Raw genomic sequence first — 21973 nt, 5'->3', positions numbered from 1 at the left:
TTGACCATAAAAGGAAAAAAAAATCCTGAGCCGTAGAAAAGCAGTCCGTCAAATTTTAGTTTTTCCCGTGATGAATTGGGGTCTATGGAGCCAGAGCTTTTTGGAGCCAGCCCCTGGCTATGGAAAGACCAAAGGAACTGTATGAGGGAAGAGAGAAAATATAAAATCAAACAGACAGACGGCTGCTGGTGGCTACGTCACAACACTGGCAAGAAAAGTTGTCACTGACGGAGGTATGTGAGGGTACTTCTTATGTTGCCTTGTTTCTGTTTTTCTTTTGTTGTCACTGAGAGGAGAAAACAGAGCTGTGGACTACTCCAGACACTAGACCAACCGGGTCAGCTGATGGTCTGGGATTCGGTTGGTCATTGCATATTCACAATTACTTTATTTGTGATTGTCTGGAAGTTATCATTTAACACTGTTTATGTTGTGGCGTGGCTTAGGGGAGTCTGTAATCGATAATGATTAAGTGATTAAGTGCCCTGTGAGTGTTTCCTGGGTGCATTTTTGTCACAAGCAACTATGTGTGCTATACGAATAAAAACAAGACCACAACTGTCACTTTATTTATTCTAAGAATGTTCAATCAAACTAGTCACAATCTGACCGATTTCAAAATTTAAAATCTAGTAAGAGAACAAAGTAATGATTTGGCCAACAAGATATTTAATTTCAGTGTAAGATTTAGCGTCAGATTCACTGACTGAATTCAACCTATCAGTGAACCCTGCTAATAAATGTACATGGATAATGGAGAATAACGGATCTGTGAAGCACTTTCTGAAAGTAGTGAGAGTTTAACACTGTAGATAAACATTACCAGCAAAGCTAAGGCTAGTTGCTGACAATGTAAAAAACAGTTGCCAGACCACAATAATGAACCTGAGGACTTTTCTGTCCCAAACATCATAAAGCTAAGAATCATACCAGATTCGAAGTCAGGTTTCTTCAATTTCTGATGAGCCCCTGATTTACATCAAAAAGTTGTGTGTATTATTAAACATATTGGAAGTAGATTACTTTTGTTTAAGAATTGTCTTGTAGACTTCTGGTGACGATGTGGGGAGGAGTGGCTGCTTGCTGAAGAGTCAGAGATGCTTCAACTGCATTTGTTAATTAATATTTGCCAAACTTATTATTTTATACTCATAAAGTATGTACAGGAGATAATATTAATGAGCAAAGTCAACTTGTTCTTGTTATGTTCTGCACTGTATAACAGCTGTAAGGTTTCATGTCAGCCTGTTTTGGAGATTCCATACTGTTAGAAGAATTATGCTTGCGTTCATTGGGGTTATCATTGAGTGACTGTAAAGGAATCTCTATGCATATGCAAGCACTTTTTGTTTAGAACTACATGTACATTTTAAACTGTAATCTGTATGTACTCACAGTAGAAACTGAGAACAGGGTTGACCCGTTCTATATAAGATAATGCAAGTGACACTTTCTCTGTTAACATATCTTATGCTGATGCGTGATGCCGCCCCTATGTTTACATGACTGGTTGAAACAAATAAAAGACACAGGAGAGACACAGACTCTTCGGAGAAGGAAGACTGTAGCAGCAGGGCATGCAGTCTCTATCTCCCCTTGCGGCAAGTAAAAGATCTTGGCTAGTTCTCAAACTACAAGTACAGTAAGCACATGAACACATCTGAGTGTTAATGTATGAGTTACATAAATGACAAAAAAGTTTTTATATGAAGCACTATACCATAACTGTATGATGCTGAATTTAACTACATACAACTGTAGGAATTACACACTATAAAGAAATTAAGCGCAACTTATTATTTCCATTTGGGCCCAGGGTTAACTGCTTATATTTTTTGTTTTATTTTGCTTGTTTTCTAAATGTGTGACCAGTGACCTGCTTAATATGACCTATAAGTGACTCAGCAGTCTTTTCTTTTCATATTACTACATACATGTGAATCTTGTGTGTGAAATTTACATGCAGCCCAGTGTCACAATAAGAAAATCGGACGTTAAAGACTAATGACATGTTGCATAAAGTGACAAATGGTCTAATCAAGGAGGAATGGAAATCAGCTCACTAACCATGCTGAATGCTATAAGACTGACCAACTAAACGAATATGCATTTCTCCAAATTACAAATGCGTGAATATAAAAGACAAAATCAATAATGTAAGGTTCTCAATATATTATGAAGGGGATGATACAGAGTGTGCAAAATGCCAACTGCCAGTAAAATGCAGATTTATTGCAAAGGAGGTGAAAGGTCTCAAAGCTGCAATGGAAAAAGAACAAAAATCATTAACCTGCAAATGTACCACTTGGCTAGATTTTCATTATAAGAGATTGAGTCATGGGGGCAATAATTAGATGCAAACATTCCCCAGTTATGTGTGTGGGAGTTTTTGAGATTGTATATGCAAATACACAGTCCTCATTATCATGATATACTTTATGACATCTGTGTCTTTTTATGTTTTCTCTAGAGACATGTACTTTGTGTCAGAAGGGGGTTTGGGCCTCGGTGCTTTCCTGCCAGCCAGACTGATGTCTTGTCAGTCCTTGAACACAAATCATCATTTGAAAATCTGCTTTTTAAGTGCAAAGGAGCTGCTATTCTTATGAGAAAGAAACATTTTTCACATAAAGCATATTCAGCATTGTTTAGGTTATTGGTGAAAGGCCAAGATAAAACAATAAGAAAGAAGACAAGTGTAGACAAGTGTAGAAAGACACACCTCAAGCCTAGACTTAGCTGAGTTTGAGATATTGACATGAAGGCACTTTGTGTGGGAAGACTCTAAGCCTATACCTTTACTTATGTTGTTATGGACTGAACATCTTAGATTCAGTACATATGCCTTGACATGCTGCAGGCCAGTTAACAGACAAGAGACACCAAATGGATTCTAGTACAATAACCCATGGTATGCTAACATGTACTGAAAGCAGGAGGCATCAAACATCTACAGTGCAGCACTTTACTTAAGTGATCTGGTTCTGTCAAGCAGAGCTTCAACAGGTATTTACTTATTTGTACATATTGCATTAATTTTAATATACTGTAGCTTACAGTACTTTCAGCCTGCATTTCTTTCCTATAATCAGCTCTTACAACATCTATGTTAGTGAACAAAGAAGCAATGCATATAAAGGTAATTTCTTACAATTACTACGATTATGTTCCTTTTCAGAAGGTGATACAAACAAAATAGTGCCACAAAGGGAATGTCTCTAATAGTGTCTCCTAGTCCTGCATATACTTTGGTTTTTCTTTGCAGGGATTTCCAGATATTAGAGTTAGGCTAAGACACTATCCCAATAAAATAGACAAATGGATAATTTTTTTTTTTTGTGTGGTGCTTGAAGCCAACTTGCAAAACAAGAGCAACAAGCTGTCCCAGCAACAGTATTAAAATTATTCCGGATAATCCACAGAACTTGCTGTGTTACAGGTTATGGATTGTTTTATGATCAAAAAATAATTTTTGTTTTTGTTGTCAGACTGAAGAAATAGTGTTTCACATTTCATATACTGACAAATTCACATAAAGCCACTTTCACTTACTATTATTACTATCATATATACAATGAAAATCCACTTCTAGTCTTTCTCAAACAAACACTATAAGGTACCTCTCTGTGGAAGATAACAGGATAGCAAGAATGTAATTAAATGCCAGAGGAACCACAACAACAATAATGCCCTGTCTTCACTCTTGCCACATGGAGATAACACACTCTAAAAAGACAAAAGAGACTGTGTGAAACAAAAATGACAGAGCTTTTATTTATGTACTGGGTTTTGTATGAAAATAAAGAATAATATATTTATTTGACCAACTGTGTAACTTGTGAGACGTTAGGCAAAAACAGCTGTGTACACAAAAAAATAACTGGGAAGAAAACAGCGGCATTGTATCTGCAAAAAAAGCAGAACAGCTCTTGTTATATTGCCTGAAACCGTACTGTCAATAGTTGCTGTAATTAACAGACAAAAGGACCCATGTAGAAAATGTTTTGATGACTCATATACAGCGGTGGAAAAAAGTTTTCAGACACCCCATGCATTTGTGAAATATTGCAGTAGCAATCACTCTTAGCTCTTCAAGTGCAATTTCTTTTAGTACAGTCACAGCCAAAATACTAAGCAAATCCTAAAAAAGCCATTAAAAACTTAAAATTTAATGGTTCCATAAAAATACATAAGAAATTTTGCGTATCGGGTCATTTTGGTTCCAGTGATCCACTAATGAAGGTCATGCTTTTTATTAAAAGACACAATTTTTGCTACCGTGCTTGGTGCCTATATAAAGCCAGCACATTTGAAAGTTCTTCAGAGACAAAAATGGCTAAAACAAGGAAACTAACACAGGAAACACGCCTGAATATACAGATTCTCAGCCAGGAAGGGTACAGCTGCTGCCAGACAGCCAGGAAGTGCAGATGCAGTCCTTCAGCACTTGGATGCACTCTGCAGAAATACAGACAAACCAGCAGCTTGGAAGACAAACCAAGATCTGGGCATCCAAGGGATTCTTCAGGAAGAAATGACCACATCCTGATCCGCATGTGCTGGGAAAACGGTCAAATGACACAGGAGCTTCAGCAGCAGTGGTCAAACCAAACTGGTGTCCAGTGTTCCACCCACACTGTAAATGGCCGACTTTTAGATCATGGCTTAAGGTCCTACAAGGTTGTCAAGAAGCCCCTCATCAATGAGAGACAGAGGTTAGCCTGGCGTCGTTGGACCAAGCACACAAGTACTGCTCAAGGTTTTCTTCCCTGTTAAAAGGGTGTTTTCCTTGCCACTGTCACCTTGGGACTTGCTCAGGGGGTCAGGCATATGGGTTCTGTAAAGCGTCTTGAGACAATTTGACTTGTAGTTGGCGCTATATAAATAAAATTGAATTGAATTGGACAGTCAGGAATTGGAAGAACATTCTGTGGTCAGATGAGTCCAGTTTCTAGCTTTATCTTCCTCCTGCTAATGTGAGGATACACAGAAGACCAAGCAAAGCATTATCTCCAGCATGTACAGTACCTACGGTTGAGCATGGTGGAGGAAGTATCATGGTTTGGGGATGCATGAGTGCTGCTGGTGTTGCTCATCTCATTGTCTGTGATGGCACATTGAACTCTGCAAAGTATTGTGCCATTCTCCAAACCCACATGCTCCCTTCTGCCCGTGCATTGTTCCGTCGAGGTCCAAAGGGAATGTTTCAACAAAATAATGCCCCTTGCCACCACATCCAGTGCCAGTAGAACTTGGCTGCAGGAGCACAGTATTCAGCTCTTAGAGTGGCCAACCGGACTACTAAATATTCATTTGATAATGTGATGGTTTATATAGTTAGTTTAAACACAAGACACTTGTGCTCCAAACAAAGAGGATGTGCATTCAATGAATGCATGACAGAGATGAAAGTTTCATCTCCCTCATTGCTTTCATTGTATTTCTACAATACAGACACATAAGCATAATTAAACATTTGGAGATCAGCACATGCAAACAGATGCATTTATTTGGAAGCAAGTGCAGCTACACATAATACATCATTTAAAAATCAGCATCAAGCCAAGATTGTTAAATAAGAAGCACATTATATTTACAGAGAACATATTCTCATCCAGGATAGAGCCACTGATTTGCACAGATAAGCTTGTGCCTTATGAGACTTACTCTTCTGGATCAATGACTAATTGCAGATGGATTATAATGTCATCCGAACGCTGTAGGGATTTATATACAGTATTTTTGATTGCTAACTAAAATGAAGGTACATAACAGGTTAAGAACAGAATGACTGGACAACAAATAAAAAGGGAAATATGTTTTTTGCCATTACCTTCAAAAATGAACCATAAACACTCTCTGACTTGATGCCCCCTATAGTTGCCTCGTATCAAAATGTTCACATTAATAAATGCTGAAATGCCTAATTTGAAGGAGACATACAGAAAGAACACATTCTCCTCAGCTCTATGGAGCAAGTTTAAGTCTTTCAGTGTCATTTTTGGAGTTATGTGCAACTTTATTGTTACTGCCATCTAACAGAGATCATCAGTGTTATTTCCAGTCAGAGCAGACAGCTGTTCTTACTGAAAAAGCTCTGATAAACCCACACGTGCTGTCTGCCAGGCACCAAACTGACATATACAAACAGTGACTAACCGAGGCAAAGGTGAGTGAACTTTCATTTATCAGCTTGCCAAAGCACAACTTGAAATGAATGGTAATGTTGCTCCTTTGAATTTTTTCATGTTAATAAGCCACTCTTTCTGGATAAACTCACTGGACTGACTTTAAACGCTGCTAATGTTCAGTTTCATGCTTACATGTTGTTGCGCTGCTCCCAAGAGGCCAAAAAATCTTTTGATGCAGCTTTAAAGTTTGGTTGATTTGAGGCCCAGTAGCTATTTGGATCATTTCAGAGTAACTAGTAAAGACTTGACCAGCAATGGCATCCTACCTAAAAGGCACATGCTTTGCTGGCCAATCTGTCCTGACCTCCTGAAACTGTGATGGTAAAACAAAGTCACAGGACAATGATTTTGCCATTTAAGCTATTTTAAGACAAATCATGCTTTTTCTGCTGAAGACTTAAGACTGAACATCTTGCCAGCATCACAGCTTAGTCCCTGATCTTATTGTTCACAGTAAATCTCCTCAGTCATCAGTCAGCTAACCCTAATCCTGCAGAGGCTAAATGGACTTTCATAGTCCCCCTGAAGCTCTACTTCAGACAAGAAGACATTCATCACAATACTAAATGGCTTGTGTATTTCTGCAACAATAATGGCCTAGACTACCAGCCATTGTGTACTATTCAAACAAACAACAGATTCGTGTGCTGGGCTGTAACAGACTAGAAGAAACACCTGAGTGATTCCAGCTGTCTCTGATGTAGCCCTGAGCTTGAAATGGATGAAGTAAATGAAAATAATCCATCTATGGACATTTAAATTCCACTTTTACATTCAAACCACTTAAAGCACAATTACACCCTCCAAATGAAAGCAACTACATACTTCAGGTGCAGCATGTCAGAACATAAGATGAACTGTTTTGCCTGTGTCTCTTGCCTCAGTGTTAAGTCTTTTTTCCAACAACGATAGACCGCTGATTTGACATTAATGTTTTGCCTGACTATTTGTGTCCTCACTGGGGACCGTGATACAAAGCAGAGGGGAGTGGAAACTGAGGGTGCATTACAAAAGAATGCTTTCTCCCTTTCCTTCGGAGTGGCATTTATCACCATTAGTGTTATTAACATGAGCTAATGCTCGTTAGGCAGTGGTGTGCCAGCAGGCATCTGCAGCTTGCCATTGACATATCTCCTCACTGTAACACACACTGGCTGTGGTGAAGGTAAGAAGGGCGTGAGCAGGGCAGGGAAAGATTTAATATATGCCCTCAAAGATAACTCAAAATGTATCACTAGTAGATTATGAACAGTATAAACAGTCAAATAATAAATTTGTGTGGAGAAGCTGCACCAATATATGAGTGAAACGAAACACAAGGAAAAAATCATAACTGAAGCATCTCAATGAACGTCCCCCATCATTAGTTTTACCGTTTATGGTTGCTTTTCCGACTGTGAGATTTCAAAATACCTCCTGTGAAAATGGACTCAACATTAGCCACTTGTGAGACACACATGGGAGACACAGGAAAAGCAACAGTGGAGATAATGATTTGTACCAAGCCATGTTGTGAATAGCTTTCATTTGTTTGAATGGAAAATTGTCAAGTCAAATTTGCAACAGGCTCGTTTTCTGTTCTCAGGTTGTGGTTCCATCAGGTGGAAGGTATGCAGTGTTTTTTAACCATGCTAGCAGCATGGTCCTGGAGATGGCTAGGTTGCTTACTCCATCACTTTGTTCCAGGCTAAGAGATCAAAATAACTACAGGATTAATTAAGAGGAAATAAAGCACAGATATTTGTGGTTCCTAAAGAATAAATCCTAATTATGGCTACTTTATATATTCCCATGAAATGTGACACATATATTCATGGTGCTGTGGGGATCCCTTACCCTTTTCATCTAGCATCATGATTAAAAACAAAACAAAACAAAACAAAACTTTGATTATCAGCCAAGTTGTCCGACTCTCTGGATATATATTAGAGGTACAAGCCTGCCATTGTCTACGCATTTCACGTAGATAGCAGATAGCTATCTACGTGAAATGCAGATAGCAGAACGCTTCTGCTCACTACACGTTTGGGTTTACCAGGTCTGTCTGGCAGCCTTTCCCGCCACCAGATCCAACTCACCACCAGGTGGTGATCAGTTGACAGCTCTGCACCTCTCTTCACCCGAGTGTCCAAGACATACGGCCGCAGGTCTGATGATACGACTATAAAGTCGATCATCAACTTTTGACCTAAGGTGCTCTGGTACCAAGTACACTTATGAGCAACCTTATGCTCGAACATGGTGTTTGTTATGGCCAGTCCATGACTAGTACAGAAGTCCAACAACAGAACACCGCTCGAGTTCAGATCGGGCAGGCCGTTCCTCCCAATCACCTCCCTCCAGGTTTCTCCATCATTGGCCACATAAGTGTTGAAGTCCCCCAGGAGAACTATGGAGTCCCCAGGTGGTACCCCTTCCAGGACACCACCCAGAGACTCCAAGAAGGCCGAGTACTCCGAACTGCTGTTCGGTGCATAAGCACAAACAACAGTCAGAGTTTTCCCCTCCGCAACACGAAGTCGCAGAGAGGCAACCCTCTCGTTCTCCATGGAGAACTCCAACAAAGCGGCGCTCAGCCGGGGGCTCATGAGTATCCCCACACCCCCCTGGCGCCTCTTACCCTGGGCAACTCCAGAAAAGGAGAGAGTCCATCCCCTCTCCAGGATTCTGGTTCCGGAACCCTTGCTGTGCGTGGAGGTGAGCCCAACTATATCTAGTCGGTATCGCTCCACCTCCTGCACGAGCTCAGGTTCCTTCCCCACCAGTGAGGTGATGTTCCACGTCCCCAGAGCTAGTCTACGCCACCAGGGGGCGGTACGCCTAGACGCCTGCTCCTACCTACTGCCTGGTTGGCATAGCACCCGACCCTGATTTCCTGCCCGGTGGGTGGTGGGCCCACTGGGCGGCGACCCCGTGTTACTTTTTCAGGGTGTGCCGGACCGCGCCCCACGGGGCCCCAAGGCTCGGCTACCAGGTGCTCTCTGACGAGCTCCCCCCCAGACGTGGCTCCAGGGAGAGGCCCCGGTTTCCCTGGTCCGGGCAAGGTAGCGGCTTGCCTTCTGTGTGCTGTCATTGGGGTTTTCTGAATCGTTCTTTGTCTGGTCCCTCCCCCAGGACCAACTTGCCTTGGCAGACCCTACCAGGGGCTATTGCCCCAAACAACATAGCTCCCAGGATCACAGGGACACTCAAACCCCTCCACCGTGATAAGGTGGCGATTCTATATTGTGTGTAGAGTGAAAATGTAAATGTTGCTTTAATGCAGTAATGCCAGCCCTGGAGTAGACTGAAGAAATTAGAGGGCACAGTACAGGGAAGGAAAACTGAGCCTGGAGCCATCTGTGTTTGACCATGAAGACAAAGGCTAAAGGTCCTCTGTGTCTATACCGCCTCACCAGGGAGAGGGTAGTACTTTGTTTTAGATGGCTGACAGTTTCTCACTCGTCCTCCCCCGAGTTGCTACTTGTCCAACATATCAGTGTCCTCCTTGTCTGCCTTCTGTACTTACAAACACCCTTCCTCCATTTCTCTCTCCTCAAACTGTGGTTCACATCTCGACTCAAGGAATATTTATCCTACTTCAATGATCTTTCAGGGCAGAAGAGGATATTATGTTTCTCAGACAGAAAGGTGACAAACAACCTCTTATTCCTTTGACAAGCCCTTTGGTACCAAGAAAGAGCCCTATTTCATCCAGTGTCAATTAAAGCAGCAGAAAATTGCCTCTCCTTGTGTTGCCAGTCACAGAGGGAAACAGCGGGTATGATGACAAGGTGACACCAGCTGGCACGAGTTTAGTCCATCCCACAGCAGCTAGTATGAAGGACAGTAATGGGTGAGATAGATGTTTCTGAAAAGCTGGCATTTTCCTAACAGCTAGTTATTTGACATTTAGAGGTGCCAAATTGGGACGAGTTTCATATTTCTAAAATGGAAAAGTGTTGCTGTTTAGCCTGTGTTCCTAACATCATGAAAGACATTTTTTTCTCATTTCAGTACAGGGGACAAAAACAGACTTTTTTCATTATTGATTTAAATGTGAATTGTGTTTTAACTGATTAAGAGAACATACTCTCTTGTGTATCTTTTCATGTCTCTCTCTCTGTGCTGCTCAAATGTCCTTTTCCCCTTCTCTAACACCAAGATGTTCCTTGGTGTTTAGTCTGTTTTTCCACTTTTAAATCTCACTTGAGCCTTTCTCTTTGTGGACACAGCTAAAATTGAATTACATTTAAAACTGAACAGTTCAACACCTAAGGGAGTAATCTCAGCAGTAAAGTTGTCACAAAGCTCATTTAAGTAAAATACAATGACAAAAAGTCATTAGAGGCTAGTTGTTACATAACTCTTATGCAATTTGAAATTTGTCGCGATTTGCCATTGTCTTTTAATCAGCCAAATCAATTGAGAGAATATGCCTGAGTGGATAAGACTAGACTTTAATTTGATTGGTAAACCATGTTCTACAAGATGTATTGCATCATGAGCTGTGCATGAGTCGATCTGGTTATGTAGGTAATAAAATATAAGCAATGAATGGTTTCCTTTGCATGAGTGCACATGTAATTCTTATCAGTTTCATCCTTCATCATCTAATCTGTTTTCAGAGCTTCTGTTTTCTGAGTGCATGAAGCATGAACATCTAACAGTCTGTGCCAACAAGCTGAACATTTGCCACAGTTGGGTCAAGCGGTCAGCACTGTTTAAGACTGTTCTTAGACAAAACTTTTTAAGAAAGACAGCCTTGTAGGAATATAAATATTGACCAAGATATTGGCCTCAGAACTTGGGCTGGTCTTTAGACAGTTCAGTGACTGCCTGTTAATCTGTTGTAGTAGAGATTTGTCAAATGTAGAAGACAAATTTCCCCTAAAGGAACCAATAAAATAGAACTTTACTAAATTGCGTTTCAGTTTAATAAAGTTGTAGGTAATCAAAAGAGCAGAGCAGAGTAAAGCAAAGAGCAGAGAAGATATAGCTTCAGAGAGCATAACATGACATACATGAACTCTCTTTGTTTGCCATCTACGATTTCCACACGATCTTCAAGCTTAAATGGGTTAATTTATTATGACACATACTGCTGGCTCTGACTGCCAGAATTTTCTTTCTTAAATAAGAATGAGAACACTCATGCAAAGGGACATTCAGCACCATCTTTGTAGCCAGTGGAAATGGAACACTGAAGAAATAGATTAATGGGCAGTCAAACAGTCTTGCAACTTCCATGCAAAACGTATGCAGAAAAATCCTGGCCTGGGCCTGGGATTGTTCTGCATAGGTTTTGCATGGTCTCCATGTGCATGTGTGGGTTTTCTCTGGGTACTCCAGTTTCCTCCCACAGTCCAAAGACATCCTCAGGTTAATTGGTGATTCTAAATTGTCCGTACGTGTGAATGTTTGTCTCTATATGTAGCCCTGCTATAGACTCCCGACCTGTCCTGTGTGTTCCCTGCCTTCACCCTAAGCCAGCTGGGATAGGCTCAATCAAACCCCCCACGACCCTAATGAGGATTAAGCGATGTATAGATTATGGATGTATGGACGAACAGGGAGAAAACAGCTTCAGATGGCTTGCTTTTCCGCTAACCACAATGCTAATGACAATCAATCTCTACATTTTAGCGTCACAAAGCTGTACCATCCATCCAGTTATTCTTCAACAACGATTACTGCAAGAAATATCACAGAGCCTTTTGTGACAATAAAGTGAAAAACTGGGGCCATGAACTGACTGCAGCCTTTTGATTTATAAAATTGATCTGATGGGCCAAGGAAATAAAAATTAATCCCTTTAAATCACCATACAACGAGTGACATTTGATTAAAAGGTTCATGAAAGAAAAACAATCTCTGGTCAAGTTATATTTGGAAACGTGCAAGGTTGCTTGATCTAACATGAAATCATTCAGCGGCTGGGAATACATTGGCATAAACTATATAATAAATAGGGTCTGGGACTTTAATGCGTTAGTTTCGACTAATTAATTACAGCGAAAATAACGCATTAAAATAGTAACGCGATTAATTGCACCCTCCTCTGTTCCCTCTTTTCTGGCACACCGGTAACTGTGATGAACACTCCAGCGGTAATGAACCTAAAGTCTGTTTATAGCCATGAAGAAGAAGCACAGGAAGCACTGAGTGAAGTCAGGCACTGGTGAACAGTGAAGGAAGATGAGATTGAGCTTGTTGGACAGAAGGTTTTCTTTTGAAAATCTTCCTGATGGCAGCTTGGATAAAAGCCTGGTTGTGTGCAAATTGTACAACAAAGAGTTTTCTGATCATTGCGTCACTTCAAGCCGACGGCGGCACCTCAATGTAAAACATGTTGCTGTTAGCACCAGAGCTAACGTTAGCTACGAGTCATGCTAACGGCTAACGGTGTAGCCATCCCACAATAGACCACTTTTCTAGACAGTGCTTGAGTTTACAGAAAGTCTTAAAATGTTGAACAAAATCGCTATAACTGCACTTAGATTTGTAGTAATCTGTGAATGTAGCAGACAAATGAAAAATGCAGATAAATAGAAATGAAACATTTTTGTGGTTTAAGTTTTTACTTTGTCGAGGCTCTGCCTCCTTGGAGGAGGAATAACCTAAACAAAAACATCTCTTTTAATAACTTAATTATAAAATTTTTGTTTATAAAAAATTACATAAATAACAATTAATTTTCCTATAAAAAAGAACCATCAAAATGACACCATTTATCAGACCCAGAAAAGATGAAAACAATATGAATCTGTGGCTTTTCAACTTCCTGAAGCCCCTTGAACTACTTATGCTGATTTTATGTGCCATACAGTGGAAAAAACAACAAAATTCAGGCTTTAAGTCATCAAAATCACTTTTTCTATATGTCCCATTTTCCTTTTTTAAAATAAATTTTAAATTATAAACACGTATATGTCTATTCATTGATTCAACTGTCAACCACAATTTTATTTGAATTGAAAAACGTCACTTATTGTGTCAAATATTGCTATTTGACAGAACTGCAATTAATTGCGATTCATTAATTACAAAGCCTGTAATTAATTTGATTAAATTTTTTAATCGCGTCCCACCACTAATAATAAATCATGATGTTATAATAAAGTTGTTAATAAATAAAACATACAGCTACAAGAAGTGACTTACCTTTATGTTGTCAAAGGATGTTCTGTTGGTGACATCGTACAGCAAAAGAAGGGCTGAAAGACAAAACAAAGAACAGTTATAAAATCAGTTGATGGAAAGAACTCTTGGTAAATGTTTAACTTAATCTTCAACCTTGATGATCAACTTCCAAATGAAATTATGAATGCAGCTGATCTCATTCTCACGATGGGCACAAGGCTGATTTATTGGATTTTGTTCTCTTGGCATGACTAAGATCTGCATTGTATACAAGCAGAACTCATACACACCACAGTTAAGCCTTTAAATAGAGAATTTACGGCTTGCAATTCAGAAATTTATGCAGAATACACCAGGAATATTGAAAAAATTCACTGATGTGGTTGCCATAAACAATACGTTTCGCAGCTTCAAACAAGAATACATTATTTTTTTCATTAGCAAAAACTATGCCTGATTTGTTTGTTTTTTAACAATTCAAATGTTATATTTTTCACTGTTTGTCCATTTCTTTACAATGCTGTTTGTTTAAATGACCTAAATGAGTCAAAGTCAAATAAGTCAAATAAAAAAACGAACAGAAAATTAACAGTAGAAACTTAATGTGGTCAAATCTTCAACTCAAAAATAAACATTTATGTCAAAGGGCCTTTTATCAAGCAGAAATGCTTCAGTTTATGTCACTCTGGACAGTGCACATACAGTGGGGATCGAAAGTTTGGGCACCCCAGGTAAAAATTTGTATTAATGTGCATAAAGAAGCCAAGGAAAGATGGAAAAATCTCCAAAAGGCATCAAAATACAGATAAGACGTTCTTATAATATGTCAAAAAAAGTTAGATTTTATTTCCATCATTTACACTTTCAAAATAACAGAAAACACAATAATGGTGTCTGCAAAAGTTTGGGCACCCTGCAGAGTTTATAGCATGCACCGCCCCCTTGGGAAAGCTGAGACCTGACAGTGTCATAGATTGTTCACAATCATCATCTGGAAAGACCAGGTGATGTCAATCTCAAAGGTTTTAAATGCCCAGACTCATCTGACCTTGCCCCAACAATCAGCACAATGAGTTCTTCTAAGCAGTTGTCTAGAACACTGAAACTGAAAATAGTTGACGCTCACAAAGCAGGAGAAGGCTATAAGAAGATAGCAAAGCGTTTTCAGATGCCAATATCCTCTGTTTGGAATGTAATTAAGAAATGGCAGTCATCAGGAACAGTGGAAGTTAAAGCAAGATCTGGAAGACCAAGAAAAATATCAGACAGAACAGCTTGCAGGATTGTGAGAAAAGCAAGTCAAAACCCACGTTTGACTGCACGATCCCTCCAGAAAGATCTGGCAGACAATGGATTTGCGGTACATTATTCGACTACAAAGAGATACTTGTACAAATATGGTCTTCATGGAAGAGTCATCAGAAGAAAACCTCTTCTACATTCTCACCACAAAAATCAGCGTTTGAAGTTTGCAAATGAACATATAGACAAGCCTGATACATTTTGGAAACAAGTTCTGTGGACCGATGAGGTTAAAAGAGAACTTTTTGGCCGCAATGAGCAAAGGTACGTTTGGAGAAGAAAGGGCACAGAATTTAATTAAAAGAACCTCTGTCCAACTGTTAAGCATGGGGGTGGATCAATCATGCTTTGGCGTTGTATTGCAGCCAGTGGCACAGGGAACATTTCACGAGTAGAAGGAAAAATGGATTCAATAAAATTTCAGCAAATTTTGGACGCTAACTTGATGCCATCTGTGAAAAAGCTGAAGTTAAAGAGAGGATGGCTTCTACAAATGGATAATGATCCTAAACATACCTCAAAATCCACGGTGGATTACATCAAGAGGCGTAAACTGAAGGTTTTGCCATGGCCTTCACAATCTCCTGACTTCAACATCATTGAAAATCTATAGATAGACCTTAAAAGAGCAGTGAGTGACAGACAGCCCAGAAATCTGAAAGAACTGGAAGACTTTTGTAAGGAAGAATGGGTGAAGATACCTCAAACAAGAATTGAAAGACTTTTAGCTGGCTACAAAAAGTGTTTACAAGCTGTGATACTTGCCAAAGGGGGCAGTACAAGGTATTAACTCTGCAGGGTGCCCAAACTTTTGCAGACGCCATTATTGTGTTTTCTGTTATTTTGAAAGTGTAAGTGATGGAAATAAAGTCTAACTTTTTTTGACATATTATAAGAATGTCTTATCTGTAATTTGATGCCTTTTGGAGATTTTTCCATCTTTCCTTGGCTTCTTTATGCACATTAATCCTAATTTTTACCTGGGGTGCCCAAACTTTCGATCCCTACTGTATCTGAGAGGCAGTGAGGGAATGCAGCAGGAATTCCCAGGAGAGATGAGCATCATGCAGACTGACAGCTGTGTAATAAAGCTGAGCCCTTCTAGATTTGTCCTGGAGGTGTTTCTCATTCTTTGGCTATTTGTTATCACTCGGGGGTTGAAGTCAGGTCACAGACAATCATAAACTGCTGCAACTGCTGCTAAATTTGTGAGTTTAAGCATGCCTTTCTGCCACCCATAACACCTTTTCTAGCTGTTTTCAATTAATAATGTTTAAATGTAAAAGTGAACTTCAATAGTTATTTGTGGACTAAAATGAATAAAAGAAATCAGTTATTTGCAGTTTAGATATTATTTGCCTTCATTTTTAATCAGAGCAGCAGAGACAGGCGTTATCTACTCTAAAATGTACGTCATTTTATGATAAAAGCGTCTGCTAAATGAAACTGTAAAATTGCAGGACGTGGGGAAAGAGAGCAACAGAAGAACCTACAGTAAAGGTTTGGTTTGCTAGGAATTGAATTTTTTATATACCTCAGCCATTCAAATTGCATTATGGCCTTAGATTAGGAATATTTAAAGACATGGCTGCTTTGAGTGACATATAGAGTCCATGTCCACCCCAAAGGTGGAAATGGATGGAGTCACCACACTGAGCTTCAGAGCAGCCATTTGGAAAACATATGGGTGATGTCATGGAATGGTTGTCAATGTGTACAGACAATCTGTGGTCACACCTATTTGCTGCTTGTGTGTGAAATATACAGAACTTCTGCTAAACAGCGAAACAATGGGCTCAATCAAAGTTTCCTTATACAAAAGACTTATGAATGGAACACTGAAACTGAGGTTTAAAGGAAGAGATGAACAGAGATAGTCAATGCAGAAAAGAAGAAGAAAAAATGACTTCATGTAAAAAAAAAAAAAAAAAAAAAAGGCTGGGATAATAAGCCAATACAACAACAGAAAGAAAGACCTAAACTGGTAAGATAGGGGAGATAAAACCATACAGGGAAAACTGCATGATGAGATTATGTTTACAATTTTCTTTATGCAACTTTTCTTTTTAAATAATAATTTAAAAAAAATAGTGCTAAGGCCTTTGAACTGGATTAACCTGTATTTGGATTTACAGGTTTGCGGAACCTATTAATATATTGTGGAAGGTCCTTTTCCCAACATTTCATCATTTGTTCCAGCATTCAGGCCACCATTTCAATCATGTCTAAAATTACCAATTCAAAACAAGGTGAAAACAAAAACAAAAAAAAAAACAAGTCAAAGGGAAAGATTGAACAGTGTGCATTTAAACTTAACTTTAACAAAACTGCTATCTGCAGAATGAACATAGTAGAGTACAGTCTAAATCTCATTGTCTCTATGCAGAGAGCCATTCATCAATCTGGGACTGGACAAACGAATGGTTGTGAAAAATTACTGTGTGGCATGACACTTGCAGGCATATCATGGGAACATAAACCATCCCCAACAGTTTTTTTTTTTTTTAAATCAAGGTCACATCGGACAAATTTTGGTTGAGCTGAAATGTTTTGCAGCTTTGTATCATATATTCAGCTGCCTCTTAGTACTTTCCATTCCTGGTTCTGTTTAATCTTTGTCACTGTTTTTTCTCAATGTAGTCTGGTGTTTTACCACAGCATGATGTGTGAGTTCAACCAAGATACACCCAAAGAAACTATTGAAAATGCACTGATGCTGAAACTAAATGATCACACAATTTTTCACATTAAAAATGAGCTGAAAAAATACCTGATGACTGTCTACACCTTTTCTCCCACATACCAGGTACACTTCCAATCCACCAACATCCAAAATAATCCTTTCTGCATGCCTCTCTCTCTCTGTGTGTCCTCTTCCAGAGCCTCTCCTAATTCAGAGTCCCTCTACACTTCCACACTCATCTCTCTGCACTGGCTCTTTAGCTTTGGACTCTCTGCCTGCAGCTCTGCTCTGGCCCTAAAAATGTAATGCCAGTGACAGTTTCCACCTCTGCTTCGTGGAGAGGTGCATGTTTGCATGTCAAATAAATGTATTTAAGGTCATCAAAGTACTCATGACTGACTTCTCCAATCTGCAAATCTTTTAGTGCCCCTTAATGTCACAGTCGTTGGCTGACATCTCTACAATAAACCATAAAACAGTTAGCCACAGTTCGACCAGGGACCCCAGGAAGATTTTGTTGTGTGACTGTTGGCATTATAGCACAGCACAGCCTTCTGACCTAAAGTTATCACGATTTATTATTAAAAGCTTGCTGTGCAGTTTGCTGTGCAATATTTTTTTGTCAAAAATGTGGTACTGATTTTGCTAATTTTCTGTAGGAGTTTAAATAATTTAAAAATTGAACAGAAAGCACTCAATATAGTTCTTAGACCTCAAGGAGGTATTTTGATGAGAAATACTGCAAGCAAACAAGACTTTTGATTGTTTCCAGAGGGCACCTTGAGGTAACTGGCTTGGATCAATGATCATAGTAATTAAGAAAGAAGTCCGGTGAAACATTAAAATGTTACTTATTGTGGCTTCAACCTTCCTGCATGCAGCCTGGTACTTTTATATTAAAAATCCAGTAAATGCCATACAAAGCAGTTAAAGGTTTATTTCCAATTCAAGCCCCAGCACTGCCGATGGTCAGCTGGCACAGAGATACTTTGATACAGGCTGATGTATAGTACAATGTTAAGCAGCCAAAAGTCACCAGGGCTTACTCTGAAACCAGTCAGCTTTTCTTATATAATCTGTTCAAAATAAAAGTACACTTTGCAGAAAGAAACTTGAATTTGTTTTCAGAATCTCTTGGAAAGCAGAGACTGACAGTCAAAAGTGCACACAATATGAAGGCCAGCTAAGAGATCAAAATGTATGTGCTTTTGTTTGAATAATATACGGAAAGCTAGCGGAAACACAGTTGCAGATCCCTTTGCACAACTCTTCGGTGACTTCAAAAACTTGCTGGCAGTATGCTGCGGAAACCAGAGTTTGTTCAGATTATACCAAGTCTCAGTGAATCACAGTCAGCAATATTTATAGGCTTGAGTGTTGTAGTGAAGAGTGGAGTTACTGAAATTAGGCACAAAAAGAGTCTTTAAATGAAAGGGAAGTCTACATTCTCTAAAAGGAGTCTGTCAAACTTTAATTAACCCTACAGTGGCCACCAATAAAGTTGGATATTCTGACCTTATCCTAACTTTTTTTCACTTGACCCCTAAGAACACGTAGGGGAAAGTTGATTTAAAAGATCATGGGTTTATTAGAATGTGTAGACATTTTGTGATATGCTTTACAGCAGTAATGGAAAAGTAATTGAAAATCCTGACACAGAGATGTCTCTGGCAGCAATCCAGAGATCTGTGATGAGGTTTTCAGGGAAAGATATATTCCCAGGCATCATGCCTGAAAGCAGCCCTGTTAAAAGTCCACCGTGGTCTCCTTTCTTAAAGGAGACAGAGACAATCCTGTGAAATAAATACTGCTGTAATTATGCAAGCTGACCACCAAAAGCAGGACAAGAATGATGTGGATAATACCCAGACGTAGATCATTTCTACTTACTAATTCATGCATGCATGTAGTGGGTTGCATGCACATCTACACACAAAAGAACGCATGCACGCACGCATGCACACACACACTCACACACACACACACGCGCGCACACACACAATCCCTGCTTAAGTTGTGCAAACTTAAATAGATCATGCAGACAAGACAGATTGAGACAGTAAATTTTCCCTTTGATCACAGAAGAATCCCTGACTGCCCAGAAGATTCAGAGACCAAACAAAGTGATACGTTCTCCATACATATGAAAGTACAAAATTATACACATACTGAAACAATGACTGAATATCAAGAACCAAAAGAGGAGCAGAGCCACTATTTATCCCCTTGGAGAAACATCAGTCCACATAGGAAAGCTGCGATGTGTGTAAAATCCTCCAGTTTCCACTAAATACTTGGTTGGTTTGGAATATTTAGCAATGAGAATGATCTCTCAACAAGATAAGTCACTATAGCAATGTATTCATACTTTGAGGGCCAAGTTTTGTACATCATGCAGCAGGTTATTCATATTTGATTAAAGACATTTGTAAAAATCACTTCAAACTTGATTAGGAGGATTGTGAGAAACAAATGTAGTCTTACCACTGAGTCTTCTAAATTAACTTACAAAGTCAATATCAAGATGAATAAAAAACTAGGCATATGCACATGCTGGCTCACACACAGGCAGAAACACACACCCATAGGTGGTGACTGATTACAGATCATCAAAGAGTCCCTGAATCCTGAATGTCTTATAATTCCATCCCAGGAGAACAGTTATAAAAACCTGAGCAGTTGATAATACTGCAGAGTGGAAGAAAAACTCTCATCTCATCTACACCTTGATACAAACACAGCAGTGAAATATAACTGACGTAAAACTTTATTTTGATGGCAATGCGATGGCATTAGAAAAATTGAAAAAAATTTCATCAAACGGCCATTTCACTATTCCTGGATACACAACGTATGCGAGATGTATAAACTCTGATGAAACACTAATGTAATCCACAACTATAACATGATACCATCTGAAGGAAATGCATCATATGGTCATATTTTCGCGTGTGTGTGTGTGAGTGAGTGGCTGTCTCACCGTGAGCATCACGATAGTAGGCATGAGTAACACTGCGGAAACGCTCCTGTCCAGCTGTGTCCCAGATCTGCAGATATTGAGAGACAAAGGTAATCATTGACGAGAGAAATAAGTTTTTATCTATTTAATAATTTTTGTGTTTGCTCAGTCCTGCTGGAGCTCATTGTGTAACCCTCCTTTCAATTCACTCCAATGATATTAGATAAGCCTAGAATGTGGAAACTGGATGTACAGGACTCGCAAACAGACCATTGTTTTATGAATTCAGCAGTGAAAAAGATCTGCAATACACTAATGCTGATATATCGACAAAATTCTTAAAGGTAATGGATGAGAGGTTTCATATGTACACATCCAGCAGTCATGGAGCAACATTAGCATAACTATTTGTCAAGTTTCTGTCCATCTGTAGAATATGAATCCAATGTTCTCTGTCACTTGAACTGCATTTTAATTTTCCTTGACAACTAAGGAAAATCTGTCTCTTCCATTCTCCACCTAGTCATCAGTTTAATCTATGTATTATTTGTTTGTTGGGGGGGGTGTTACACTACGGTAATTAAGGTGTCTTTTTCCCATCAGGCAGCCTCATCTCTCCTCACCATTTGGCTCCAACGGCAGTTTCATTTCCTCCTCTCTCTACAGCAGACCTGTGCAGGTTGACAGCACACCTCATTTCGTTTTTCAGTTAAAACCATTTCCTAAGTTGTTCCTCAACATTTCTTCCTAGAACCTCAGTATTTTAGGTAAAGATTTTGTCATTCCCTTCGCATACCAGAACTCTTGTTTTTTGATGAATGTCAAAATAAATTGAAGTCCTTACCTGGAGCTTCACATTGACTCCATCAATGTTCAGGACTTTGTTCTATGAGTGAAAGGAACAAATAGCGTGTCAGTGCCTAAATTTAATCATGTTTCCTAACTAGTCACAACTGTTTCACTGTGTAGAAGAAAACAGCCTGAAGTATGTGTGTTTGTGGTCAGAGACCTGACTGAACAGCCTCTTCCTCTCATCCACCTGCCATACTCTCTTCTCTCCTCTCTATTAATATTGCATGTCTCCACCTCACGTTGGCCCCTTTTTGATGAAGCCTTGCCTCTTTCCTCCAGAGGATTAACCCCCTCTCCTCTCCTCACCCCCTTTGCCTCTAAGTCTTGGGGAGGCATTCCTCTGATCTCTGCTTCAATCTGCTCCAACACAGCATAGTGAAGCTCAGTCAAATGGAAGAAGTCTGAGATTTGACAGTTTCGAGAGCTGATTTAGTTAGGATTTAGCTCAAGTTAAAAACATCAAAGTAGAAATGTCATTTTCAGTTAGCAGAATAAAAGTCTATTTTTACCAATTTAACTCTGAAATTACTGTTATTTATGAGCCATTACTCATCACTGTGGCTAATTTTCAATTCTGATCCATGGTAGGAAATGGCACAGACAACAGATACATCAGTTTGTGTACCTGTCTTGTGCCCTTCACCTCACTGTCCAAATGTTCGTGTTCCCAAAACTGGAGAAGCATTATTTCTGATTGAAATACTGCTGAAAGAATCTACAGCAGTGCTTTTCAGCTCTATGAGACTTGAGCTGTGTTTTTTGCAAAGCTTGTTTGCTGCTAGAATCTGTCAAACTGCTTTAATCAACAGCATAAATGTTAATATTCATTAAATATATATTTGTTTGATGTAACTGCAAATGGTA

General features: G+C 39.3%; 1 protein-coding gene across 2 annotated transcripts in view; it reads right to left on the bottom strand.

The window, feature by feature from the left end:
- Window positions 1–21973, bottom strand: part of LOC111573825 (ras-related protein Rab-26-like) — a 63273-nt gene that overhangs the window by 11261 nt on the left and 30039 nt on the right. The window contains exons 3-5 of one of the 2 annotated variants that reach the window (XM_035951848.2): window positions 21102–21143; window positions 20279–20345; window positions 13335–13387 (exon numbers count right to left, since the gene is read on the bottom strand). In XM_035951848.2, coding sequence (XP_035807741.2) covers window positions 13335–13387; window positions 20279–20345; window positions 21102–21143 — 162 coding nt within the window. The remainder of the gene's footprint in view (window positions 1–13334; window positions 13388–20278; window positions 20346–21101; window positions 21144–21973) is intronic. The other variant, XM_035951849.2, reaches the window with a different exon arrangement.

The sequence above is a fragment of the Amphiprion ocellaris genome, chromosome 19 (genome assembly GCF_022539595.1).
Source record: "Amphiprion ocellaris isolate individual 3 ecotype Okinawa chromosome 19, ASM2253959v1, whole genome shotgun sequence".
Classification (NCBI taxonomy): domain Eukaryota; kingdom Metazoa; phylum Chordata; class Actinopteri; family Pomacentridae; genus Amphiprion; species Amphiprion ocellaris.
This window is presented reverse-complemented; position numbering and strand designations above follow the sequence as displayed.